Source organism: Catharus ustulatus, chromosome 1 (assembly GCF_009819885.2).
Source record: "Catharus ustulatus isolate bCatUst1 chromosome 1, bCatUst1.pri.v2, whole genome shotgun sequence".
In the NCBI taxonomy this organism is placed as follows: domain Eukaryota; kingdom Metazoa; phylum Chordata; class Aves; order Passeriformes; family Turdidae; genus Catharus; species Catharus ustulatus.
Window position 1 is genome coordinate 131,898,156 of NC_046221.1, and position 27,121 is coordinate 131,925,276.

Sequence of the window (27,121 nt, forward strand, 5' to 3'; positions counted from 1 at the left end):
TCTTGAAGTTTTCATTCCTTCTTCCCCTCTCATGACTAAACTGTCAATTATATTAATGCTTTCTTTAGTGTCTAGATTTGCAGATTTACCTGTTGTACTTTAGAAAGCCCAGGCATGTATGACCCAAGCACCTTTTCAATATTTTAAAAAACTTTATAGTTGCAAATCTAATAATATTTTAATAGACAAAGTTTGATCTTTTCAAATGTAAGTGACACCTGACACAATATTTCATGTATTTTCAATAATGTGCCAAAACTTTATTGAGTTCACTCAACATCTATGAGGATTTATGTAGGATATTATTTAAAAAGAAAAAAAATCAGTTCCTTTTTTACTTTCACCTTCAACAAAAGTACAGTAAGGTTTCTGGTGTGACAGCACTCTCATTCATTTTTATGCAGACAATTTTTGGTACAAATAGGACTCAGACCAAGGCTGAGTTAAGTAGTAAGTGCAGGAAATCTCAGAGGTAAGAAATGTCTCATTCTAGCAGTTTTTATCCTTCTACTAGACAAGGAATTAAACGCTTGGTTTTTTTCTACAATGCAAAAAAGAAGACAGGTGTTTTGTCCATAGTTTTATTTCACCAGGAAGGTTTATACAGTTCTGCATAAAGGTCATTGTATGCATAGCCTGAAGTACAAAGCTCCCTTTGAAAACTCCAGCACAAAGACACTGCATATTGACAACATTAAACAACGATGTGGGTGGTATAGGGCAAAAAAAAATTAAAACAAAACCAGCATTCTTCCTATTGGAAAAGCATAATAAAACAAGGCACTTTCAGTAAATAAGTGAAGAACAGAAAAATGCTGTATCAAAGATTCCACAGAACTGACCCGGAGCACTGTAACAAAATTCTGCAGTAATGAACAAGTAAAATACAAAAAGGCACTACATAATCCTCTCCCTGCAACTCCCATTTCTCAACCAATTAGCCAACTGAACTTGGCACAATGGAGTCTTAATTATAAAGTGCATCTCCTGTCTTAATACATTTTGAAAAATAGGCTATACAACATAGGTACCAACATCCCCATGTGTACAATATATTGAAACAAAAATACACTGCAACTAGATTCAATCTAGTTATGAACTGTGCAGGAAAAAATATGGCTTCTTTACAAGTCTTTCAATAACCTCCATATAATCTGGAATATTTTTAAACAAACATGAATGCATTAGCAAGGTGGTAAGAGGTAGTGTTCTGAGTAAAAGGCAAACTTAGAGATTTTGTTGTTACATGGGTATATAACAAAGAGATCCCAGGTTTTCAAAGCAGCATTACTGAACAAAAAGTATTACAGCATGCTATCTTGGGATGAAAATACACAGTGTTTTGGGGGTCTCAGATCAGTTCTTTAAGCAAAAATGACCATTTTATAACGTCCAACTGTGATCCCATTTTGCAACTTTTCCCTTGGTACTGGAAGTTTTCCTATTGCATTGCATAAAATTTCCAGAGAAACTTTCTTCAACTTTAGAATTTAAAACCAACACATTCTCCATTCCTAAACACAACTGAGTCCATTTTTACTTCAGCAAGCATTATTTTATGGCTATAAGAAAACAAAAATACCAAACAGATGAACACATCAAATGTGTCACAACAGTGGCAATATATGACATATGAATTAGATGTGTCCCATGATTTAATGTGAAACTTTTGTCATTCTGCTAGGAAAGTCAGCCAAATATTTATGTACACTATCTAAACTTCAGCTGATTTTAGCCCTTATTAGAACTTCAATATATTAAATATATAAAGGCTAGATAAAAACTGAAATCAAAGCAGCACTGGGTATATTTCTTACATTAATAATTTGTAAGGATTTATGTAAACATTCAATATGTGCATTCTTGCTCTTTGCTGTAAATTCTTCACAGCTCCTCTATGATCCTACCCACAGATACACCCTTAACATGAACCTTTCCCAGGTAACAGCTGCTGATAGCAGCTCATCTATTCTTCATCCGCAGTATAGGCTACTTCAGCAACTTCAATTTCTGGGACAGAATTTCCAGCCAAAGAGCCACTCCAGCATGGTTCATGGTTCTCTTTGTCTGAGCTGCAAAGACAGATCAATAAGTGGAAACTGGTATGATTTTCTATAGCCATTTTATGCAGACAATCCACAAAACACTGACAAAGCTTTTTAACTTATCACTTATTCCAGATCTAAAGTTATCTATCCTGAGGGCCTTTATGCAGCAGAGAGGTGCAGTAAAATACTGAATTTCTCAGATGTCCAGAATTAATGCAAGACCAAACATTTCAAAAAACATACTTTAAGAATAACTAAAATACAAGTAAAATAATAGTATTTACCAGCTGTCCTCACCCAGGGTACCCTGGTCTGCTTCTATTGCAGAAGACTCCACCTCACCACTGCACTCACTTTCTTCTCCTGACATTTGACGAGTCATTTTTCCTAAAGATAAATCCCTACAACAGATAAGAACAGAGTACCACCAATCCATACAGCAAACATTTGTCACTGAAGAATTGTTTCATTTTACCCTGTGCAGTTTCTGCAAAAAGATTGAAAGTAACCTTTCAACCTTGCTTCTGCACGCCCCATTTCTTTTATTGGCACAGAGATGGTAGGGCTTGCACTGCATAGTTACTGTAACAGTATTTGCTCCAGCTGCTTATTCCTAAACTAAATTCAGTCCTCTAAATCCCTCACCAACAAGATGATTAGAGGGATGGAGCACCTTTCCTATGATGAAAGGCTCAGAGAATTGGGATTGTTCAGCCTGGAAAGGAAAAGGCTTTGGGTGATCTAACTGCAGCCTTCCAGTACCTGAAGGGAACCTAAAAGAATGATGCAGAGAGACTTTTTACAAGAGCCTGTAGTGACAGCACTGTTCCCCCAAGGGAGAGTGGCTTCAAACTGATAGAGGGTACGTTTAGATTGGATAAGGGAAAAAAATTCTTTATTGTGACAGCGCTGAGGCACTGGAACAGGTTGTCCAGACAAATTGTGGATGCCCCTGGAAGTGCTCAAGGCCAGGCTGGATGGAGCTCTGAGCAACCTGTCAAGTGGAAGGTGTCCTTGGTCATGGCAGGGGGTTTGGAATTAGACAACCTTTCAGGTCTCTTCCAACCCAGGCCATTTTATCATTCTCTGGTTGCATGACAATTTAGTAGCTTCACAAAATTCAAGTCCCAGAGGAGTGCATATGACTTAAGGTCAGAAATCACATTCAGACTAAGCCACACACATCTTGCCTAAATGGCAGAAGGATTATAACTAAAATATAGTCAGAATGAAGACAGGAAGATGACAAAAAGATTTCTTCAATAGTTTCTCAAGTTTCTCACTGTAACTTTACAAAACCACACACTAAGTTTCAAAGCAATGCATTTTTCCATTAGTGATAGACATTTTTTTTTTTCTTAATAGCAACACAAGATAATGGTTCAGCTAGTTTGGCTACAAATGGGAATATGGTCATGCAGATTGACCAAGTAAATCCTTTATTCCAAACCATTTCTCTATGTGGAAAACATACATCAACTTAGCATTGAAAGCTATGATCTGAATTGGAAACAAAAGCTTGTGATCCATTTTGAGTGATTAAAAGTGATACTTACATATTTCTTTCCTTTTAAAAATTGCTTTAACTACTGTTATTATTTCATTTTATGTAAAGCTTTAACAGCATTCTGTAACATGACTACCAGCCTGTGTTTGAGCCAAATCCAGCAGGAATAATAAATAATAACAATAACAATAATGATGATAATAATAATAATCCTGCAAGTCTCAGGACTTGTCCAACTGTCTCCTTCTGCCTCACACCATTGTAGGTACCTGGCCATGAGAGCATGTAGGTATAAGATGTTTAATTCTTGTTGGGCCACCAAATAAAAATTTATTTAACTTTTCCTGACTATTTCACTATTTAAGCCAGCAGCATGCCATATTTCTCATCAAACAGGGGAAGCATCTTCCAAATGTAATTACTTGCCTTCAGGAGTAAGCAACAACCTGAATATGGTATTCTGATCAGAAGTTTTAGTCAGCCACGATAATTCCATTCAAAGCCTTTTCCAAAGGTAGTTCACAAGAACATTTTAAGGTGTGATTTGTTAGTCAATCTGGATATGTTGGACTCAGCAACCCATTCAATATTAAAATAAAATTAATTTTAAATGTTCTCTTTTTTTGTTGTTTTTTTAATTTATTTTTTTTTAATTTCTTCACTGACCCTGGTCTGATACACACACAGAGGGAATGTTTTTTCATCTGATCTCATGTTAGGAAGAGATTCTTTACTGTGAGGGTAGGAGGCACTGCAACAGGTTGCCCAGAGAAGTGAATGCTCCATCCCTGTAAGTGCTCAAGGCCAGGTTGGATGGGGCCTTGAGCTATCTGGTCTAGCAGAAACTGGATGATCTTTAAGGTTCCTAAATAATTCTATGAAGTTCTAATGGGACCATAGGAATTCACTCTTTTGCTGAGGAAATGCTGCAATACTGACTGAGCAGCTCTAATGGGACACCGGATGGCACAACATCAACTCCTCAGCTCCTGCTACAGAATTTCACAGACAGGTACCATTTTCCCTTGGTTTAAGTGGACAATCTCCCATGCTATTTAAATGGTACCTGCAGCATCTCACTCCAAGCAATTCAGAACAAAGTTAAACAAATTATTACAGATATATAACTGCTTGATCACTATGCTCTGTCAAAGCTTTGAGTACAGACAGAATTTTGTAACTCAAAGCAATTTTCTCATTCATCTCTAGCAGGGCATTTCACATTTTCAGTATTTCTAAAGCAGAACAGAATCTTGTTCTATCTTTAAAGGATTTACAAGGATTAGGAAACAATCACAGTTACTTTAGAGTGAAAAGACAGGACAAGTTTCTCAGTCATCTGTACTTAACAGTTTTTAGCCAGCATATGAGAAAGAGCTTACTGAAAATACTGCTTTGTATGTGGTTATGTAGGGAAAATGGTTTCCAAGATACAGTTAAAGCTGGTGCTTGTGACTAGAGAGAGAAAAATGCTTTCAATAGAGATAACCTCCTAAACCCCTTAAAATTTCTACATACCTAATTCTTCTTTCAACAGCATCAATATGAAGTTGCTTTTCAGTTAACAGTTTCTTCAGTGATTCAACCTCCTTTTGCTTTTCAAGCAGTTCTTTTTGTAGGCGATAATTTGTTTCCTCCAGAGTTTCACAGAAAGCCTAAAAGACAAATTTAAGAGCATCTTCAATTTAACTTCTGTGAACTGCCTTTATTAACTTTTCTTTTAGAAATATCAATCTATAACAGTGTTATAGCTCAGATTGATTATTATAAAAAGCTATGTAAATTTTGAACAAAATTCTTATCTTAATAATGCTGCTTTGTTTTGAATTACGAATTTATTATGCTAAACTGCAATGCAAACACTTTAATCACATAGTTTGTCTCAAAAGAGACACTAGAAGAGTAGTTCCTAATTTTGAACCTTTTTGTCTTTATGGAACATAAACTGAACTCCCTGCTCCCTTTTCTTCTCATAAATTTGTTTCCACACGACTTGAAAGTCAGTTTCAATCTACATATTCCTACAATGGGAGGAATACCTGAATAAGTACATATTCCTTCCTTACCCAGGATAAAGACAAAGCTGTACAGTTCTGTACCAAACACCTGCTACAAATATGAAATCGTGACAATCAGAAGACCAGTACAAAAATATTTTCAAAAAGTTTAATAGGATGTTGTGAACACTAACTACTCAGCCATGAAAAATATGCTCAGCAGAAGAGCACAGCATGACATGTATGTATCACACTCCCTGATGGATTTGTCAGTGAGCAATCCAAAACCTAACGTAAGGAGCCCCTGTCTAATGCAACATCCACTGAATGCAGGAAGTGACAGAAGCGTTGGCACGGAGCCTCCTCATCCATCTATTACTGGAAAGCATAAGTCTTCCAACAGTAATGTGCAATTCTGATTTAATAATTTACATGTTCTCTATAAATAAGAGCCCCACGTGGGAGGCTTTCTTTGCTTAATATCACCTGCAACTAACCACTAATTCAAGAGTCCACTGAATACAAACATTTTATACGAGATCAGATAAGAACAATGCTGTTAAGACACTGTTTTTCCTAAAGTTTTAAAAGGGGCTACAAACAAGAATATACTATCCATTGCTTTAATTGAAACAGACTCATGATCATTAAAATGTTAAGTTTTCCTGTAATTATACAATACAAACAAATGAGGAGTTTTCAATTCAATAACCCCATTTTTTTCCATGGAATTTAATTTATTTTATTGACTCAGATAGCAAATTCATCTTTGTTGACAGGCATTTGAAGACCAATCATGAGTTAAGCCATAGCTTTATTCATGTCTGCTAGAGCCAAGAGCATGTGTCATGCAACTAATTTCTGACATAGCATTTGCAGTGATTGCTTTAGCTATCACTCTGGTTAAACAGTCATCCCATTTCAGTCAAGCCAATTAAGTAAATTTTTCTGCTCTTTGTGAAACTATTCAAGGTTGCTGATACCCTAACTGAAAATTTGACATTATTTCCTTAAGAATATAATTACAGTAATAAGCCACACCTGATTATAAGCAGCACTTCCGGGTTCGGATCAAAATTTTAGTCAAAATGGTGCGGCTTATAATTGTGAAATTACTGTAAGATTATTACTTCGACCTTTTAGACGTATGCACATGGAAATTTTCCAATACACAAAATACATAAAAATATTGCACAAGTGTTGAAAACTGTTTCATTGTTCTGTATGAGAACTGAATAAAGCCTTTTGGAAAAACTCATCTCTAACTGCAGGCAGGGTATGAGCTGCCCAAGCAAACAAAGGCGCTGGTCACAACGGAGTAAGAAAACATCGATATATTCTGAAGGATGCTGTAATAGCAGAAAAGTGAACCAAAGCTGAGAAAGGGAACAGCGTGTAATGAGCTATCTTGTTCTTTAGACAGTTGGACACCTGGAGTCTGAAACAGTTTTGACACCCGGGTTGGACTAATTTTCCCTGTAATTCTGCAAGGACAACCAGGAGACAGCTTTGCTTCCTTCTTCAGATCATGAAACAGAGATGGCTGGGAAAAGAACTGTGGAAACAACTACCAAGGATATAAGCAAAAAAATCCCACCAAAACAAAACAAAAAAATAAAAATAATTTAGTGAATATTTTCCCTACTTTTCTGCGATTAAATTTCTGGGCCTAATCAGCTTCTAATGGAACAGGTACATATATCTCTCCCCCAGAAAAGATAAACGTGTTTTGGCAAGTTCTTGGAATAACAGAATAGACAAACCAAAAAGATATCCATATTTTCCATTATCAGGAAACAGAAGATTTTTTTCTGCAATGGTTTGGATGGTAATGGAAAGGCAAAACAGAAATAAGTTTAGAAGTATCTCTAAAAATGGTGCTTTTCTTGTTTAAGGCAGTTCAGGGAAAGAAAAAAAAAATCAACAAACAGCAAGGCAGAGATATAGATGTTTTTAGTATGCAGGAGTTCAGGCTCCCAACAATCAGAAGCAAGATAAAAAGCATGACCACAATCATGGATTTCAGGCTGAACAGACTTTGAATCTCTTCAGAAACCTGCTTGGAAGAAAGATTCCATGGGAAAACACCTTAGAGCAAAGAGCAGTCCAGGAGAGCTAGCTGATACTTAAGGATCACCACCTGCAGCTCAACAAGTAGAAGGTCAAGCAAAGGTTGCAGGTGGCCTGTGTGGATAAGCAAGGATCTCCTGAGGTCAGACAAAGTAATTCTACTAGGGGTGGAAGCATGGAGGGATGACACAGGAGGAACGTAAGGCTGCTGTTTAATCTTACAGGAACAGGATTGTGAAAGTGAAGGTCAACCTGGAGCTGAATCTGGCAAAGCATGTGAAAAGAAACAAAAAAAAAGATTCTACAAGTACATCATCAACAAAATGAAGATGGGAAACCACGGACTTGTGTTGACTGGAAAGGCCAGCCTTGAGTAATTCCTTCCCTGCAACCAGAAGAAAGGTCAAGACAAACTCACCTGCAGCAGGGGAAGACCAAATCAGGGAGCACTTAAACAAACTGGACATACTAATGTCCATGGTTGCACCTTTTTTACTGTGCTGGTGGTCAGCCACTGGAGCAAGCTGGACAGAGAGGCTGTGAAGTCTCCTCTGAAGAACATTAAAAACCTGACTGGACACTGTCCTGGGCAACATGCAGTAGCTGACCTTACTTGAGCCAGGAGGGTTGCAACAGATGCTCTCAAGAAGTCTTTTCCAACCTCAGTCACTCTATAAATAAGTATCTCTTGGAGAATTTTATGTCAGCTATCTCAACAAGTTCACCAAAATCGGTAATAGCTAAAACTACAACAGCACAGCTGTTTTAATGGTCTGATTAAATTCCAGTGGAAGAATAACACAGATTTCACCACAGCATGCATGACTGAAATTTCAGTGAGGACAGCACTTTAGTTTTTAAAATTATTTGAATAAATAACTACAATTATATATTATAGTATTGTATACTATAACTACAATAAAAAACTAGCAATTAAAAAAAGAAATCATCAGCTTAAATGCCAGTGATGAAAAGGGATTGTACACAAATCAAATATGAGCTCGTGACACAAAAAATAAATACCATAATTCACATGCATACAGTAATGTAACAAGAGCCAAGGCACTCCTACATACGTGCAAAAAACACTGGCAAATATGAATTCAGTTGAATGAACAGCATTTAACATTCATAATTTCTGCAAGACTAACAATGAAAACAGTTTCTAACAATTCTAAAACAGTTATTCTATAAAGCAGGAAATCTAAGATCATCTGCTCTAGACAACCTTGATACAGCTCTGCATGCCAGTAAAACTTACTTCTAATACAATAGGCTGCAAAACACTTTATTTGTTTGGTGCGCTCATATGCATGTTGAAAGGCTGCTGGTTTACAACACTGCTTGACACTTAGATTTATGCAACACCACCATTTTTGGTGGTGAGAATTAATCATTTAACTGCATTCACTACATGAGAAGACATCTCTTCCATGACAGGGGTATTGGAAATAGGTGATCTTTAAGGTTCCTTCCAACCCAACCCCTTCCGTGATTCTGTGATTTTATTGCAAGAAACATTTCCTTGCAAGACCTGAAGTCTAAGGTATAAGTTTGTAACAATGTGCTGAATGTAAACTTGCAAAATCTCTCCTTATATTCAGTAGGTGCCTTATATAATTAGTTGCTTTACAAAACAAACTTCATCCACGGCTCATAAAAGGCAAAATGGAAGATAGGGACAGGGATGAAGTACAGCAGTCAGATGATCAGTGTGCACCAATTATTAGACTATGCCCATTCTAGAAACACATCCTTCTGTGATTTTTGTCAAAGAACAGAAACAGAAGTGTTTCATTCTGTATCATTACACAGATCTTACAATATTCTACCAACACGTGCCTTTTGCATTCTGTTCCTATCCTACTACTTAGCACTTACCCTGCTCTCTTCTAGGCTGTCAAAAGGACCTGGAGGATCATCCAGACAAAGAAATTCTCTCACTGCAAGGCTTTACCAAATAAAAGAGAGTTAATTACTTGAAGCACAAAACCAGCATCAACAGTTAAAAATTATAACAAAATGGGTGTATTTCTTTAAGCGACACAAAAATTTACATCCTCAAATTTACTCCCAAATATTCAAAACAATTAACAAATAAATAGTTAATAAACTATTAAGTCTCAGTTGTATATGTTGGCCAGGGACAGTATTTAGAACATAACTTATGAAGATAAGTAAGCAATTTTAGAACATGATTTTTCAAAATTTTCACAGAATTTGTTGCTACATGACAACTAGCAAGTTTATCGCTCTGGTATTGAAGAGGTTTGAAAAATTCTCCTGGAGAAAAATAAGTATAAAACAGGTATTATACTTATGCTGTTAAAATCCATATGCACATCCCTTCAGGTAGTATCAGGGAATTTAAGCATGAGTACTGAAACATGTTCACCAGTCTCCATTTTGCTAAGATCACAAGCCATTGGCATATACACATTATAACAGTATATATTTTAACGTAAATAATAAGTTATAAAATAATAACAGACAATGTGCCATGAATCTACTACATAGCCATCTCTGAACACACATTTCAAACTAAGGCTTTCCATCTCCATTTGTGTAACAGCTGCCATCCCCCTCTGTGTGTTGTTTTGCAAAGGCCAGAAAAAGGAAGTAGGTGTAATCCTGTGGTTTACTACAGAGTATTTCAAGCATCTGTCTCATTCTACCTTCCAAATTTAGATTACTTTTCTCAGAACTCCTAAACATCTCCAAATATGTCCTTTCAGCCACCTTTTTAAGACTCTCCTGCTCAGTTGCATTCATTCTTCTTAAATAACCTCAAATCAGAACACTGCATTCACAATTAATTAGCAAGCAGTAATTTAGGAGCAATGCTGTGCTTGCACTCAGTGCCGTAAATCTTTAAATCATCTCCTACTGCAATGAGTGCACAAAAATTAAGAATGTGAATCCAAACTTATTTTCCAGTCTCTCCCTCCCACCTGGGTCCCCATGGAAAGATGACGGCAAAAGGCAGTAATTTTCTGTTTTCCGCTCACTCTCTCAATTTGAGGTTTTCGCAAAGTACAAGCACAAGAAAGGAAAATTTCACCCAGCTACCATCCTAATCAACCAGTTTCATGTGTGGCAAGCAAAACAAGGAGAAATTTCTTCAAACACTAATCATTCATTACATTACCACTTTTAGTTTTAAAACTAATAAAGACTATTTATCTAAAATACACTGAACATTTACTTTGTTGTTTCTTTACCTAAAATAGGCACCTGATGGCATGAACAGCCCAGCTTTGCTCTGAGAGTCTGCTCTGACCCTGCTCTCCTCTCCAAGTGTTACACCTCTTCCTTTCATTTCATGAATAGAGTATTCTGCCTGTAAAGTACCACAGGGATCTTTTCTGTCCCGACTCAGAGCTGGCTGTACACATGTGCAGGCTGACATCCCTCTCCAGGGAGAAGCAGTGCCAGCATTAGGGAGGGCAGCAATGGGCAATGCAGCACATGAAATCCCTGACTCCAAGCTGACCGAGTTCCTCCCTTCCAAGCCTCTTATACAGGGTGGAGACAGGACAGCTCTGTCATCTATATAAAGCCTGATGATGCTTCTGTTTAGCTGGTTGTACTTCTTTCTCCCACTTCACGAGTTACATGAAATTTTCCTGAACATGATTTAACTCTGTTGGTGGATTTAAATCTGTTTTTTTACTGAATCTTCAACACAACATAAAACATGAGAAGAAGTCTATAAAACACAAACTCTAAATTTAGCCACCTGCATATATTATATTGCATTTTATCTTCAGAATACTTTGTGAATCTAGTTTTATTAAAAAATAGGTATACCAAATGAGGTCTTCTATCCCTGAAGGGCAAATTTCCTACTGTCAATACAGTACATCAAATATAGAGAGAAATAAAACAGGCTTCTCTACAAAGAGAAAAGGTTATTTTGGTTTAGGTCTGACCCAAGCAGTTTGACTTATCTGCAAAACTGGCAAAGTACATGGTGAGCTTTAAAGGAGAAAACAGGGTGATGCTCACCACTGCTCATGTTAGGTGCAATTACTAATTCCCATCAATAGTAAATTTATTCTGTGATAAGTGGGTAAATATATTGGATGGATCAAATCTCCCTCATTCTAATCCTTTCTTCAGGAATTCAGACCTTCCATAGATCTAAACATTAGAACCATATCAATAGGTTATAAAGTTTATTAAAATATTTTGTCTTCATGCAGAGCTCTACATGGACAAAAGTTCTACAAACTGCATTTCAGTTAACCATCTCTTCATTAGCCAAAATACAAACTGAATCCACAAACATTTTATTTTAATTCTTTGTTGTATCTTTGATAACCAATGCAGTTTAAAAGTTACAGTTTGGAACTTTTTGCCTTAAACTATGACAAACACTATTTTGTCCAAGATTGTCCATCACTAAGATACAAACAAGCCAGGTGAAGTGCTGAATTAGCTGCAACAATATGAAGCATAAAGACTTCAGATCTTAAATAGATCTGAAGCAAGTCCATTCCATTCACTAATGTGTCTCCAGCAGCATAACAAAAGTTACATTTAGGGACTATTAGAGATTGATTCCTTTTCTTTTTAGCACACCTATGATTGTATAATTTAATTGTTAGGAAGTTTTTAAACTTCTCAGCTGCATACCTCACCCATATAATCATATTTAATAGCCACTCATACAGAAACTCCCAAGGTGAGCCCCATTTCTTTTTGAAACCATTTAAGCTTTGTCTCTGACATCTCACAACAAAGCTTTGCCACTTAGCATGACACACTCCAGGATGACTATGAATCATCAAAATATTAACATTCTTTACTCACCTTCCCTCTCCCCCTGCTTTGATGATTTCACACGCCCTGTTTGTCTCACCTAACACAACAGACTAAAGAGAACTCTTCTTGCAGGGAAGATTTTCTGCAGCTTCATCTGCTCTTGCTTGCTTTCTCTGTACCTCTAACAGATATCTCCTTTGAAATGGAATGCTGTGTTTTAGCACTGAACTGTACGGAAGTACAATTCAGATTCCCAGAGCAATATCTTCTTTTTCCCCTTTTAAGTTCCTCTAATGATTTTAATGAAACTTTTTGACTATTGCTGAGTACTAAACTGATTCAGAAAAACTAGTGGTATCAATACCAATAGTTATTTTCCATGTTGCAAAAAACCAGCCAAGTTCATAAATCTGTGTGGGTGTACTTACTGTCATTTTCTACTTCAAGACATGATAACTCATGTTAATCACTCTGTACCTCAGGATCCTTCTACAAGTTTGTAATCTCATTGTTCATTCCATTCTCCAGATAATTTAAAGATGTTCTGAACATCAGTGTCCACAACCGTGATCTAACATTCCATTGGCAGCACCCCTAAATTTCCATCAATCCTCTTCCCCTTGTCTTTTGCTATTTTATATGAGCTCTGTCATAACTACTTGTTTGTCTCTACAGGAGATACTATATAATTTTTATTTACCTGCTTACAACTTTGGGGTTTTTTTTTTACTACAAGCAGTACCAAAGTCAGACTGATGTACAAATCCCTATTTTCTAGACTCAGCAGTCGAATGCCTTATAAAAACATGTCAAATGTAGTAATAGCCCTTCTACTAAAAAGTAAAGCAGATATGAACATTATATGGTCTCATGGTCCCACACCACAGCTTGATAATTTTAAAATTTTGTTCCTTTAAAAGCCTCCAGGGAATTAGGTTTGCTTAAGAACATTTCTTACTCTTTGTTTTGAATGAAGTTTCAGATGATGACAGGTTTTCAGGCTCATTCCTCAAAGAATCTCCAGTATAGCAATCTTAATTTTTATTTCTGGTGCTGGCAAAGGTTTTAAAACTAACTGCTTTGCCTCTAGCAAGTTGCTTACTTAAATTCTCTTCCCGTACATAATAAAATTACTTTACATTTCATTTGTCAGAACTACATTCTATTAATTTTCCTGTTTTGGAAGAATCTCCCACTTTGTACAAAAAAAGATATTGCTGAAAGAAATCTTTGCACTTTGCTGCTTAAACACGTTTTCAAACCTACTAAGACTATCTTAATTTGTGGTTTACATTTACTTATGAACTGGAATCTGTAAAGGTACTCCTATTACTTTCACGTCATGTCAATTAAAAACCTGTAGCATAATACACATTTTAAGAACTAGTTGCATAATAGTGTAGGTAGTCTCCATTATGAAAGCCTAACACACCTGGTATATATTAACAATATTATCAATTCTGCATTAAACACAGAAAAATAATGCTTTAGGAATAAACATGGGATTATTCTAACATTTAAATACTACAGCTTTTATTTTTCCCTGCACAATTCAAAATACTGCAATTACACTTTTTTAATCTAAGATGGGACTAATTTAAAAGGACACTGAATAATACACATTATGACTAAATGCACAACATGAATGTTACTGAAATCCCTCAACACTGCCCAAAGATACAAAGCCGGAGTTCAGAAGCTTTATAAGAGAAGTATGGACAGAAAAAAAGCCACAAATGCACAAGCAAAGGTTAATCACATACCAGTTAGCAATATCTTTATGAGCTACTAGGTTCTGGAGGAATGCCTGCAGCCCCAGTTGTCGATCTTCCAAGAAGTCAGGATTGTAATTGTCCTTGAACCAGCGCTTTGGCGGAAGGGCCAACCGAAAGCCTGGAAACATATCCTTTAGCTGAAATTGAAATTAAAACCAAAACAATTAAAAATTCGAGAAAAATACTGATTTTGCCATAGGCACTGACTGTACAGTTCTTCATGCCCAGATTTATGAGGTATTTCTGACCTCTGCTAAGTTCAAGCACAAGTTAAGTCTCAACCATAAATACAATCCAAATTACAACTTAAATTGCAGACAGTTCTGTCACTTGCTGTCTTATGCAATAGAGTGCTTTGTATTTTTCAAATTTAACACATAAAAATAGGAATGAAAAACTTTGCTTGGTTATTTAATGTTTGAGTCTGCTGTTTAAAGCCTTTGAGTCTGTAAACATAAGAAAACTGCAAAAAAGTATCGGATGAATAATAATTTCAGTGGTATTTATTCTAAAGTAGTCAGGAATAATAAGTACTATATACACATATATATAAAATAAAACCCCATTACAGATCTACAACTCTGCAACTTGTCTTTCTTGGAGGACTAGAAGAATAAATTACAACACAAGCATGAAATACTTCTTGTAAAAAATGGTTCTTTGTGCACCCAGAATAATAAAATTTCAATATGCAAGTATGGCTCAAACCCTAGTAACATGTAAAACTGTATTTCTGAATGACTAAAATAGCAATGGGAATAACATCGGGAATATAGAGATTTTTTTCTTTGAATACAGAAATAAAATATACAAGTGAATGAAAGCATAAAATTATACAACAATGAACCTCTCCAAGGGTACCAATTATTTTTCTAACATGTAAGATAATTAAAAAACCTAACACTTTGATAAAAAAAGATTTTCCAAAGTTGTGCTTGACAAAGAAAAATCTGGGAGAGGATTTACAACCAACATGAAAAAGCAAATAGGTTTATAAAGTCTGGTATCTCAGCTGCCACAACTATTATTTAATCTTTTTTTCTGAATATGAATCTAGCCAAATTCTGTCAGAGGTGTTCTGCGTACACTGATTATATTAATATGAATGCTGCAGTGATAGAAAATTCTAATGGGCTGCTCTTTGATCAGATTAAGTTTTAGAAAAGTTAGAACAGATACTGCATTTCAAATAGAATCTTGTAGGAGAATAGATTGTGGAAGATTAGGGATGGGGCTGCAGCCAAGCCTCATCCCTGACGGGTGCAGCTGTATAAGACAGGTGGAACAGCACTGAAGGAGAAGAAGCACGGAATGCTGATGTGAATTGTCCAATCACAAAAGAGTACAAGGGAGCTGGAGAGAAAAGGTATAAAGAGCTGGGAGGAGAGAGGTGCTGTGAGAGGAACGGGTTAGTGTTGTGCTCCAACAGAGAAAAGGCACATGGCTTTAATGAACTGTTGTTGTCATCTTTGGCATCAGTTTTTTGAGCCTGCTGTCAATTGGGGACATCTCTGAAAGTTTTTAGATAAGGGACTGACACCTGTGTCAGTTGAATCGCCCATCAATTTAATTGGTATCCCGTGTATGAGTGAGCCACAACAGAATCTCTTGGCACGCTTTAAAGTGATTTAAAAGAGATTTTAATGGATCACCTTTGCTTATGTAAGTATTGTTTCACAGCATGATGTGATTTTTTAACATCACAAGTACTGTTTATTCAAATAGCTCATGATAAATACTAGGTCATTATTTACAGAATAGTTTTTTGTCAAAGCCTTGATCTTTATTTCTGAATTTAGGTACTTAAGTATGTTTTCTTCTTACTGAATTTCATCTGGATATTAGACTCTTCTTTATATCTTTAAGTTTATCTTTGGTCCCCCAAAATTCCTTCATCTCTTACTAAGTTATCATTAATACCACATGTATATAATAATGTATCTGATTAGAACAGAACCCATAGAATGTAACAAAATGAGTTCCTGTTAGTTGTATAGATTGTAGACAACCACTTCTGGGAAAGCTTTTCAACCACAGAGATTTCTCCTTAATGGTACTTCTACTTGTCTGGTCACATGGATCATGTAATTTCATTCTAAGGAGAGAGTACACCTACCCACACAGATTACTCCTTTTGTGGATGAAGAGTGTAAAAGCCAGCTGCTGCCAGTAGACTAATTTTCAACAGCACAGTCCTGGGGCATTCTTTCTTGAGCACTCCTCAGACACAGCAGGAAAACCTGTGGGTCAGACAACTTACTCTAGCTGTGATTGCTTGCTTGGATCCAGCACCTTTGCTGTTCCTTCCTACATCACAATGTGACACCTTACACATCTCATGTGAGTCACAGCCTTGGGGAGAAATGGTAAACTTCTTGGATCTTAAGACTAGCCATTTCTTTAGGTGTTTTTGAACTATTATGTTACTATTTTGTAATTCTCTAATATTTCCTGAATGGTGGTATGTTTAAGCTCCTAGAGCTGACATTTCTGTATTATAAAAAGTACAGGGTCTTACAAACCAAAAAGTAAATGGTTCAGATGTGTACTGAAAGATGAAAAAGCTTCAGACAGTCACAAAAATTTTAAAAGAAAGAGATTTTTCCTTTAAATGAAAATACTAATACCTAGAAATAGTGGTAAAAGCCAAATATTTTTGCCAAACATTTGATGGCAAAGACTACAGGCTTCATGTGTAAAATTTAAATATGCATTCTAATAGCTATTTCAGCATCTTAGTTTTTCAAACCACTGATAAACACACTAAAAGTCAACAGACGTAAACCAGTTCTTGACCTATACCTGACACAGCTGATCAAAATGCAAAATGCTGTATGACCTGACTTCCAAAATCTGAGTTGAAATACCAAGATCATTGTCTCAAAAGAAGTCAAGCTTTTGCCAACATCAAGACATTCCTTAATTTAAGACAGACTGTATTTAAGACAGGAATTTCTTCAGAAAGAAATCTTTAAACCAATTCACATTTAGCAATTTAGTTTTCAGATTCCAGTGGTGTTTCAAAGGCAGCCTACAAGATATTCAAAAAAGTCAAATCAAGAACCAAGAGAAATTTATAAGTTTAAGCCCATTTTCAAAATTTCATCTGAATTTAGCTTTTAGTTGATTAGCTACATAAATCCAAGTGATAGCCTACACAAAAAAATCCCTTACTACAGGTAAAAAAGTGTGTTGTAAGGTTCATGTTGAAACATGAAAGAACATACTAGCAGAAAGTGTGCTGAACTGGCAATGAAAGGTTATTCTTAGGACTGAACAGTGGACAAAGAAAATGATTTCTCTACTTTTGATAGCCAAACACTATTTACCAATTATAAAAACCTGTGCCTTCCAGACCAGCACTTTTTCCTTTCAAGTATTCTAAAAATATTAAGTTGTTGACCCAGAATTCCTATTCATCTGGTGTTTCCTCCATCGTTAAAGATCTGATACTGTATTTCACTATTAACTTTGAAGACACTGAAATAACTAAAGACTGACCAACATACAAAGAACATGTTTATATTAATGAATTTTCAGTTTTATGATGAACAAAAGCAGAGTTTGTTACACAGAAAATAACTAAATAGCTGCTGGATCTTTCCTGCAAGAGAATACAAGTCCCTAGTTCTATTTCCATTCAGGGGATAAATATTCAAGAGTTAATTCCTTTATCATATAAACTAGGAATAAATATAAAGTTTGAAGCACACTAACAGTTTCAGATGAATTTGTTACATCTTCTTTACATCAGTGGTAGCTGTTACATGTATCTTTGAAAAATGAGGAATCATTTTTCCACTCATTAATACAGTATGTGTTTTATATGCATTATAATCAGAAAAAAAATAGATATGACAAAAATATAAGACATGAAAGAAGTGAGCTAAGATAGCTGAGAATTTAATTTACCATTTTATAATTCTCACCTTGTCATTAAGCCTGGAGAAATCTGTGTACCGTCTGAAAACCACCCAGCTTTCCTCTGGACTTCTTTTCACCAGTATTTTGTATACCTGTGTGGAAAGACAGATATACCAGAAAAATGTGCAAAACTTCACACTGCGTTGTCTGGAAAGGCTGAAATGGTCTTCTATTTCTTAATGAAATGAAACTCATGGATAAAAAAAAAACTTAGAGTACAAGAAATGCGAACAACAATTATCAGTACAAAGAGTTTAAATAATTTCATGATTTAAGGAACAACAATTATCAGTACAAAGAGTTTAAATAATTTCATAATTTAAGGAAGGAGCTCCTCTAATTCCTAAATACATGTTACTATTTCTGTCTGTAAGAAAGAACATATTGCCCAGCAGAACAAAAGGCTCAGCTGTCAAAAAAGTAAGGGAAGCATGTTTTAGTGATCTACTTTAACCTTTGCTAAATTACAGTTTTACTCATTGATCCTGGAGGCCTCTCTGCACTGAATAACTCAAGTAATGGATACTTAGAATCAGATTTAGCAAGACAATAGCTGAGCAGTACCACACTCCTATTTATAAAGGAAACGGATAAAGAAACAAAACCACGATAATGATTATAATAACACTACAGTTACTTTGTAGAAGGATTAACAGTCCAGTGTCTGAATACAATGAATCTAATAACACAACTTCAACTAGAAAACATTAAACATTGTCTAATGTCACAACCTTGCTCTCTCCAATGTAAGGAAAGAAAGGTTCTGCACTTGTACTGTTTTTCCCAATCTGCATGTAAAAAATGTAATACAAGAAAGAAAAAGATATTTTTAGAATGATAATGATAAACAATCCTGCATTTAACCAAATTCTGTATAAAACATTTTTGAACCAGTTACATAGCAGAATCTTTTCCAGTGCTTCATGCTGACACAGCAGGTTGTCTTAGCTGCTAAGTGTATTTTAATTATTGCAGACCCAACATGTGATAACCCCAGTGCTAGTCAACTTCTGAGGTCTGAGACTGTTTCTAGCAATTTTGTATTCCATAATATATTAAGTTCCAGAGAGTCAGAGAAATTACAGATAATTGTGGTGCAAATCAAAAGCAATTTTTCAGCAAGTACTTCTCTTATCTATGTTTTAAGCACAGTTTCACTTTCAAGATGCATCATCTATGGAAGTCATGGATTGTGACAGAGGAAAAAGCTATTAGCTTTTAAAATTCAAGCTGCAGGACGTGCTTAAAATACCAACATTAAATTACAATTTTTCTACCTTGCATTTTATGTATAAATGCCTATTCAAACATTTTATTACTCTGCTGTTATACTAAAAGTATGAGCCGTTTTATTTTCATTAAAAAAATTTAGAAATAAATGTAAAATTGTGAAGACTCTTTGCTAGTACACAGTAAAATGAGTACAAGAAACTGTGGAATAAGGATGTGAACCTACTTGATAATCAGTATTCTATTCTCGTATTCTACTCTAAGTTCTGCAAAAGCATTGGTTAAACATGTATATGAGAAAAAATGGAATAATTTTCAAGTGAACATTAGATAACAAAAACAAAAGTTCACCAATTACAGTGAACTTAAATATAACAGGGAGTGCAATCAACTTGTGATTACTAGCCTTAAAATTATGGACAACCTGAAACAAACATGTTTGTTCCTGCCAAAGTTGAAAAAAAAAAAAAAAAAAGGTGGTTGGGTGTTTTTTGGCTTTTTTTAAAGGTTTGCAATTAATGAATAAGAACTAGAGTATTACAAAAACTTGGTTCTTTCGTACAACATATTGGGTAAAAATCACAAATTTGTTTTATTCCACTCAATCATGAATTGCTGAATTGCTTTATTCTACAGATAAGAAATCATCAATGAAAATACACTCATATGTGGCAACGTTCTCTGGCTGATCCAGCATCTCATTATAATTTCTACACAACTTTAAAAAAAATTTAAAAAGTGCCATTTGAAGATTCCAAGACTGCAAATTCACTTAAGACTAAATGTCTACGAGGAGATATTTTTCAGCCTAGGTTTTCTCTCCCATAAGCTTCAGCAACCATGTACTCTAACATGCACTAACATCTAACTCCTGAAGTCTGTACATCATTCAGCTTAATCTGATTCTTATTTTTGGAAACTACAAGATGCTATCAAGAGTAAAAAAAGAATTCAGCAATTGAGTCTCCTCTTTATAAGTGATTTTAATTTGATTCCCCGTCTTCCATCTCACTGATTTAGCACTGCAAAAGCAACTGAAATTCCTAGGACTAATTACTTGCTGGCATTAATGCACAACAGCAAACTGCATGCAGAACATGCGACTGAAAACAAAGGTAATTGCGTGGCTTCAGAAACCAACACAGCAATAGCAGTGAAACTGGGAACAGCAAAAATGCATCCAAGCATTTTACAATGAAAGAATGTTTGACTTGCACTGTGACCTGGCCTTCCACATACAACAAGGAGACAAAGTTGTCATTGTTAATACAGTAGAACACCTTACAGGCACACTGCAGTATGTCTTGGCAATGTCTTCAAAAAAGACAGAGAAGCATGTCCAAAGAAGGGCAACAAGCTGGTGAAAGGTCTAGAGTGCAAGTTCTGTGAGGAGTGGCTGAGGGAGCTGGGGATATTTAACCTAGGGAAAAGGAGGCTCAGGAGAGGCTTTATGGGTCCCTACAACCACCTGAAAGGAGGCTGGAGCCAGGTGGGGGTTGGTCTCTTCTCCAGGAAGCCAAGAAACGGTCTTAAGCTGCACCAGGGGAGGTTCAGGTTGGACATCAGAATTCCTTCATGGAAAGGGTGGTTAAACATTGCATTGAGCTGCCCAGGGAGGTGGTGGAGTTGCCATTCCTGAAGGAGCTCAAGAAATGTCTGAATGTGGCACTTTGTGACATAATCTGGTTGTCAAGGTGGTGATAAAAGGCTGGACTCAATCTCAAAAGTCTTTTCCAACTGAAATGATTCTATGATATCTTCAGACTAATCCTTGTATATAACAATATTAACTGTTGTTTTAGTTTTGAAGGTTATTACTTAAAACAATTTTTTAAATCTACCTGTTAAAAAAAATTTGCTCTTCTCTTATGCTAACATGCATGAAGATGTTAGAAACTGAAAATCTCAGGAAAAGACAGGCCATCATTCTCAGATAATTAAAAAGCTTCATTATTTAACTTTTTGTGAAAAGATTTTGATTTCATTAGTATTTTAACTGTCATAAAGATTCTGCACTTCCCTAATCTAAACAGGAGGAAAAAAAGTTTGTCTGCTATTTCCTTCTCCTTACCTACTTCTGATTAATGTTTTTCATCTTAAGTAATATAATTAAAAATTGGTAACAGCTTCCATCAGTCCCACAAGCACTGCTGTATTATCTCAAAGAAATATTTCAACCACACCCACAAAAACAAATGTAAAGGTATATTGATATATTTCCAGAATGAAAAAAAATGAACTGCCAGCTACAATGCACGCTGAGAAAAATCGATACAAACCAGTTAGGCTGCTGTTCTGGCACAAGTGACTTCCCAGTCTATCTGCAGAACAGATTTCCCCTTACTAGAAACAGACCTGGGCAAGAAGTTGAAACCTACATGTTTGCACTTAACAGAAATATTTTAAGTTACTAATAACAGCAAAGGGTTTCTTATCATTCATGTCAAATAAAAGACTACATTTTATTTAGGAAGTTTAACTACACAGAACTTATACAAATTCAATTTCACAAAGAATTGTAACTGTAAGGAATTCCTGACTTTTCCAGCAGAAATTGATACATGAGACAGAATTAATTCCTTCTATTCCACAAACACAATTACAGGAAAGACTGTTTTCTAGTCCCAGTTTTCCCACCTGTGTAAGAGGGATGGTTTTTTCCTGTTAGGAAGTACTTTGAAGCTAAATTGGTAACATCCCTGAACTGCAGGATTAATTCCTGAAAGACAATGCAAAGCACATTCAATTGTTATCTTATCATTACAGGATCAGCTAGACTACACCCAAAACTTACAGTGAATTTTGCCCTTTCTTCCATCACCTCATAGCCCAGAATAGTAGGTGTGGATGGTCGATCTTCCCAGCTCCTGGAATCTTCATTCTGCTCTATTTCTCCTACAGGCTGAGTACAGTATTCTATGGATGTATCCAGACCTGTAAATTTAGTCCTCACAAGTGGACTGCTACACGCAGATGATGTGGAACCAATCTGGTCAGGCACACTCATCTTTTTAAAACTATCAACTGCAGAGTCCTCCAGCTGTCCTTTTGAGGAGCTTGAACTCGTTGAGATGCTCCCAAAGGAGGAACTTCTTTGGTTTCTGTTTGTAAAGCTGGATGATGAACTTCCAATAGTAATAGGAACAGGAACATATGGTGTTGCCATCCTTCATGAAGAAAAAGCCCTCAGTTTTTGGTCCAGGAATTTAAGCTTCATTTGCTGTACAAACCATGTTTCCTCTTGTTTTCAGGAACAGTACCCCTGCAATTAAGGACAGAAAATATTGCTGTCATTTTTAAGTGAAAGTAACACTAAGAGCTTTGGAAAAAAAGTCTGTATTAGCTCTGAAATGGTACATAGCAGTATTGATGGTATAACATTTTCACAAAGAATTTGGCTTCATATAAAATGGTGCTTTTAGGTTGTATCTCAACCATTTGACAGACAGTTTTACAGGAGTTCTGTCTTGCACAGCTATTAAAATTAAAATGGCAAAGAGGTAAAGCAAGATTACAAAAGAGAAAAATCCTTTTGTCCTTTAAGACTACAATGCTATTTGGTTTTATCCAGAGAGTCAGCAATTTTTTGGCATATGAGGAATAGTTTCAGTGACTGTTTCATGAAAACAGTACAAAAGGTTTTCTCAGAATTGGTTCTGTAAAACATCCACTGCAGACTATGTGAGCCAAACACACAGGCAACAATATACATCACATGAATCAAAAGACATGACAGTAAACAACTCAGGCGAAAACATATTTGCATATTACACATTCACTGAAGCATAATGGATCTGTTTTCAATGCAAAAATATTTTTTCAAATATTGTATACAATGCTGCAAACATTTGTCACAATGTCAAATGAGCGCATTCTCTGGAGTCTGAATTGGAGCAATAAAGTTTTACAAGCATGCACATCAAAAGCAGGGTTGTTACAGCAGGTAGTTTTCCATTCCAGAAGATTAAAAAGGAAAAAAAAAAGTGCACAGAAAAAAGATAAATAAACAATTTAGTATTTTTTCTTCAACAAAGCTATTTCAAACAAGTTTTTTGTGTGCATGTGTATACATTTCTGGAAAAAAAAGCAAAATGCAATTAAGACAGCAATATCAAACTGCCAAAAAAGCACCATCTCCTCATTTTAACAAAGTAGAAGAGCACTTACAAGATGCAAATTAAGTGCCACCTCTTTGGATTAACAGGGTTTGAGCCATGATCCATTTCACCCAGGAATAAACCAATCAACCAGGAGGCTGCAGGAAGCTGTGAAATAGGAAACCGCCAACCTGATTCATATCAATCAATCATCTACTGCAGCAAAACCAAATGAGATTCCTAATTGCAAGTGTGAAGTGATACTTCCCCTCTCTTGCTCTAAATTAATCCTAGAGCAAGGGAATAAAGAAATAAATTTTAAATGAACCAGCACGAGCAAGACTGAAAAATTCTCTTGAACAAATTCCTTGAGTGAAGGAAGAAACAAACTTAGTCATCCTTTCAGCTACATCAGGAAGTCTTCACACACTCTCTGTCAGAAAGTTAACTTGACCAGGAGAACAATTTCAAACTGGCAGTAATTCCTTGGGAGCATTTGTGTTTCACAGTGGAATGAGGCTGGTTACTCAGTAGCATCTGGGGGAGTTGAAATGCCAGTATCATAAACCTCTGCTGACTCACTTAGCTGGTCAGGGATGGGATTTGAAGTATCCAGCAGCTTCTGTTGCAGCACAGTCACACAGACTGTGTGAGGGAAGCCACGTGCCAGACATCTGACCTGCTTCAGCCTCACTTGGTGTGAGAGAAGCAAGTCATACCTGTCTCCGAGACAAGATGTTCTCCTGGAGCTACACCAGGTCTAAATCCTTTTTCATCCATATCCCAGTAGGAAAATTTATTTTCTACCTCGAACAGTAAGCTTTACAATAATTTTTCTTTACTGCAAGGTGTGAAGCAATGTCCAATAAATTTTCTCAGAACAAATAACTATCTAAACGAAACACTTAAAAAAGTTCACTCCTTTTTCATTTGCCACTTCAGAGACTCTTCCATGTTACCAGCACAAGGAATTGAGAGCATGCCTTTAAACAATGTCCCACCCAGCTATGTTCTTGGGAGGTATAGGATTAAATTCCTGTAAAAGGAAGAACCTAAGTGAGTCCAGACTGCAAAAAATCAAATTATCTATACGTAAAAAGTGATTATTCTCTGTGAACCTGAAGTGGAAAACAAACCCACATCTCAGGGACTGTCTGTTGAAGCTACCTTAGGAGTTTGTGGGGAAAAAAAAGCTTGTGCTTTTCATCACTTACGGAAAGAACCAAACCTAAAACCCCACAAAGACTTTTTCACCAGTGAAAATACTTGTCAACAGAACTTCTTCCATTAAAGTGAAATGCCAGTCAAGAACTTACTATCTTGAGCTTGTTTACCTACTTTACTTACTACACATTACTCTTAACTGCACATGAGTTTCTGAGCAGCTGCACCAATTTGGCAAGCAAGAGAGCTCAACACAGACCACCCTGAGGATAAAGCCCTTGGTGTTGAGAGGCCAACACCTGCACTGTACGTGCTTCAGCAGCATTCATTTCAGATCAGCTCTAATTCAGTACCACTGCCTAGATACTCATTAGCAGCTGGACCACACTAAACCTGCTCCCAGGGTACATTTTCTGGTTTAGTTTCTTTTGTACTCTGCAAGGCCACCCCAAATTGTGAGTCAACGACTATTAAAGGTGATGACACTGTGTTGTTCTGAAGGACATTCTTGACACCATCTGACAGAGTAAACACACCCACAGACAAATAAAAGGGGTGATACTACCTGTGTCACTCACAGATTCCTCTAACTATGAAGAGTAACAGGAAAGTATTCCCTGAGTAACAGAAATGTCAGGTCAAGTGAGCAAATGGCACACGGCTTCACTCAACTTGATTTTTTTTTTTAAAGTTGAAAGAAATACACAATACTACATTACCAGACTCACAAGCACATATATATTCCTAAATACATATGTAAATCCACCTTCAACTGTAGAAGTATCACAACTTCCCAGTATGTAAAATATTTACATGCTATTAGTTACAACAGGGTTCAAAGTCACACCTATCTGCACTTTATGAAGGCTATTGAATATTAGAGAAAAATACAATGCTCAAACGACGGTCACAGCCTCAGGAATCCAGCCTTGTCTACGAATATAGCTTACTGCCAATTCATGCAATAAAAGGAACTGAGAATAATTTTGTTTAAAAACTCCTTTTAGACAAACCATGTTGCTCGCTGCTTACCTCGGCACAGCAAGGAGGGTTTCTGTGCTCAGTTTGCTCCTACCCCAGCAGCACAGAACCAGCAGAGTCACTGCAGCACACCAACTTTAAGAGCAAACTGCTCATGACACCTATGAGACACCCCACAGACAGCACTTTCTTGTCTAGCTATTTACTTTCTGCAAGAAATTTGCTTCCTGTTCGAAACCTGTGTTTTGTTTACTTTGATTCCCAGCTGTGAGTTAAGAACGAAAAGAGAAGGAAGAGAACATTTGCTGGAAGCGCTGAACTGCATGATCTGAAACAGGATAGGACAGTCCCGGGAACCCGGCTGTCACATGCTACAAGAGCAGCATGACACCAACTTATCCTGTGTTTACAGCAGCCACCTCCCTTTCTGCGGGTGAAGCTAATAGGCGGTAATAAAACCACTTAAAAAGGGTTTGCCTGCAGCTTGCAGCTATCGCAGTTCCAAGCCTTTTTAAGCTAATGGCTTGTATATTCAGTGAGAAACACGTAAGCCACACGATTCACGGATAATAGATTAGAAACAAAACAATCCGTACTTAACAGTTGTAATTGGATTTAGAAGACTTTTAGCTATGTAATACTATTTGTGATCTGGTTACATACATTGTGCCTCTGTTTGGACAAGGCAGACAAGCGGATCTCTGCTGTTTGGGGTTTAAGTGCTACAGAGGAATGTCAGCTGAGGAACAAGTAGAATATACAAAGAAACAATTTCCAGACTTAGGTTTCATAATATTTTAAATAATCATTTTGTGCCGACTTGAGCCGAGTTGCCTAACAACATTTTTTACTTCCTTATGAACTCAAAAAGGAGGGTCTATTTATCACACCTCTCACACACACACAGGAGCAATTCCTGCCCCGAAGAGTCTCTCACGGAACTAGAAACAGCTGCAATACCTTGTTCCCAAACCCGCACATCAGGGAGCGCTACTTCAGACTACGCCTGGCGGTTCTGAAACCGAGGAGCACCAAACCAGCCCGGCCGGCACCGCTGGGGCAGCGCCCGGCCCGGCCCGGCCCGGCCGCCGAGGGGCCGCGCTCGGGGAGCGCCGCCGCCGCTTTACGTAACCGCAGGGGCGGCCCCGAGCCCGTGACACCGGCGGAACCCGGGAACCCTCCCGGTCCCTCCGCACGGCTGCGGGATCCCGCCGAGGAAACACCTGGAGGCGCGGCGAGGCCCCGCTCCGGGGAACGGGGGGCTCCGTGCCCGCCGTCCCGCCCGAGCGGGACCGGACCCCGCGGTGCCACCGCCCGCGGCCGCTCCCCACAGGTGCGCGGGAGCTGCGACAGCTGCGCGGGGGCGGCGGGGGCCGTCCCCGTCCGGTACGGGACGGGCAGCAGCGAGGTTCCACTCCCCCGGCCTTCCCACACAGGCTGCCCTCTGCCTCGCTCTCTCCGTGCCTGCCCCCCGTTCCAGGTGCTGCCGCTGCCCGCCCGCACCGCAGCCCCTCTCACCTGCTCCCGCCGCGCGCCCCGCTCCGCCGCGCCACCGCCGGGC

The 27,121-nt window shown here is 37.3% G+C and overlaps 1 protein-coding gene across 5 annotated transcripts; it reads right to left on the reverse strand.

Moving 5' to 3' along the window:
* Positions 1–565: 565 nt before the first annotated feature.
* Positions 566–27,121, reverse strand: SNX16 (sorting nexin 16). Of its 5 annotated transcripts, XM_033074771.1 has the most exons (9): positions 27,079–27,119; positions 23,486–23,583; positions 22,113–22,580; positions 18,094–18,180; positions 14,153–14,301; positions 9,504–9,573; positions 5,074–5,210; positions 2,333–2,449; positions 566–2,072 (listed from the first exon to the last, which is right to left on the reverse strand). In XM_033074771.1, the coding sequence occupies exons 3-9, from the start codon at positions 22,482–22,484 to the stop codon at positions 1,967–1,969; spliced, it is 1,038 nt and encodes a 345-aa protein (XP_032930662.1). In that variant the 5' UTR covers positions 22,485–22,580; positions 23,486–23,583; positions 27,079–27,119; the 3' UTR covers positions 566–1,966. The 5 variants fall into 5 exon arrangements, with proteins under 5 accessions (XP_032930662.1, XP_032930652.1, XP_032930679.1 ...); XM_033074761.1 differs by lacking the exon at positions 23,486–23,583 and having other exon boundaries at positions 27,079–27,121; XM_033074788.2 differs by lacking the exons at positions 23,486–23,583; positions 27,079–27,119 and adding an exon at positions 26,521–26,544.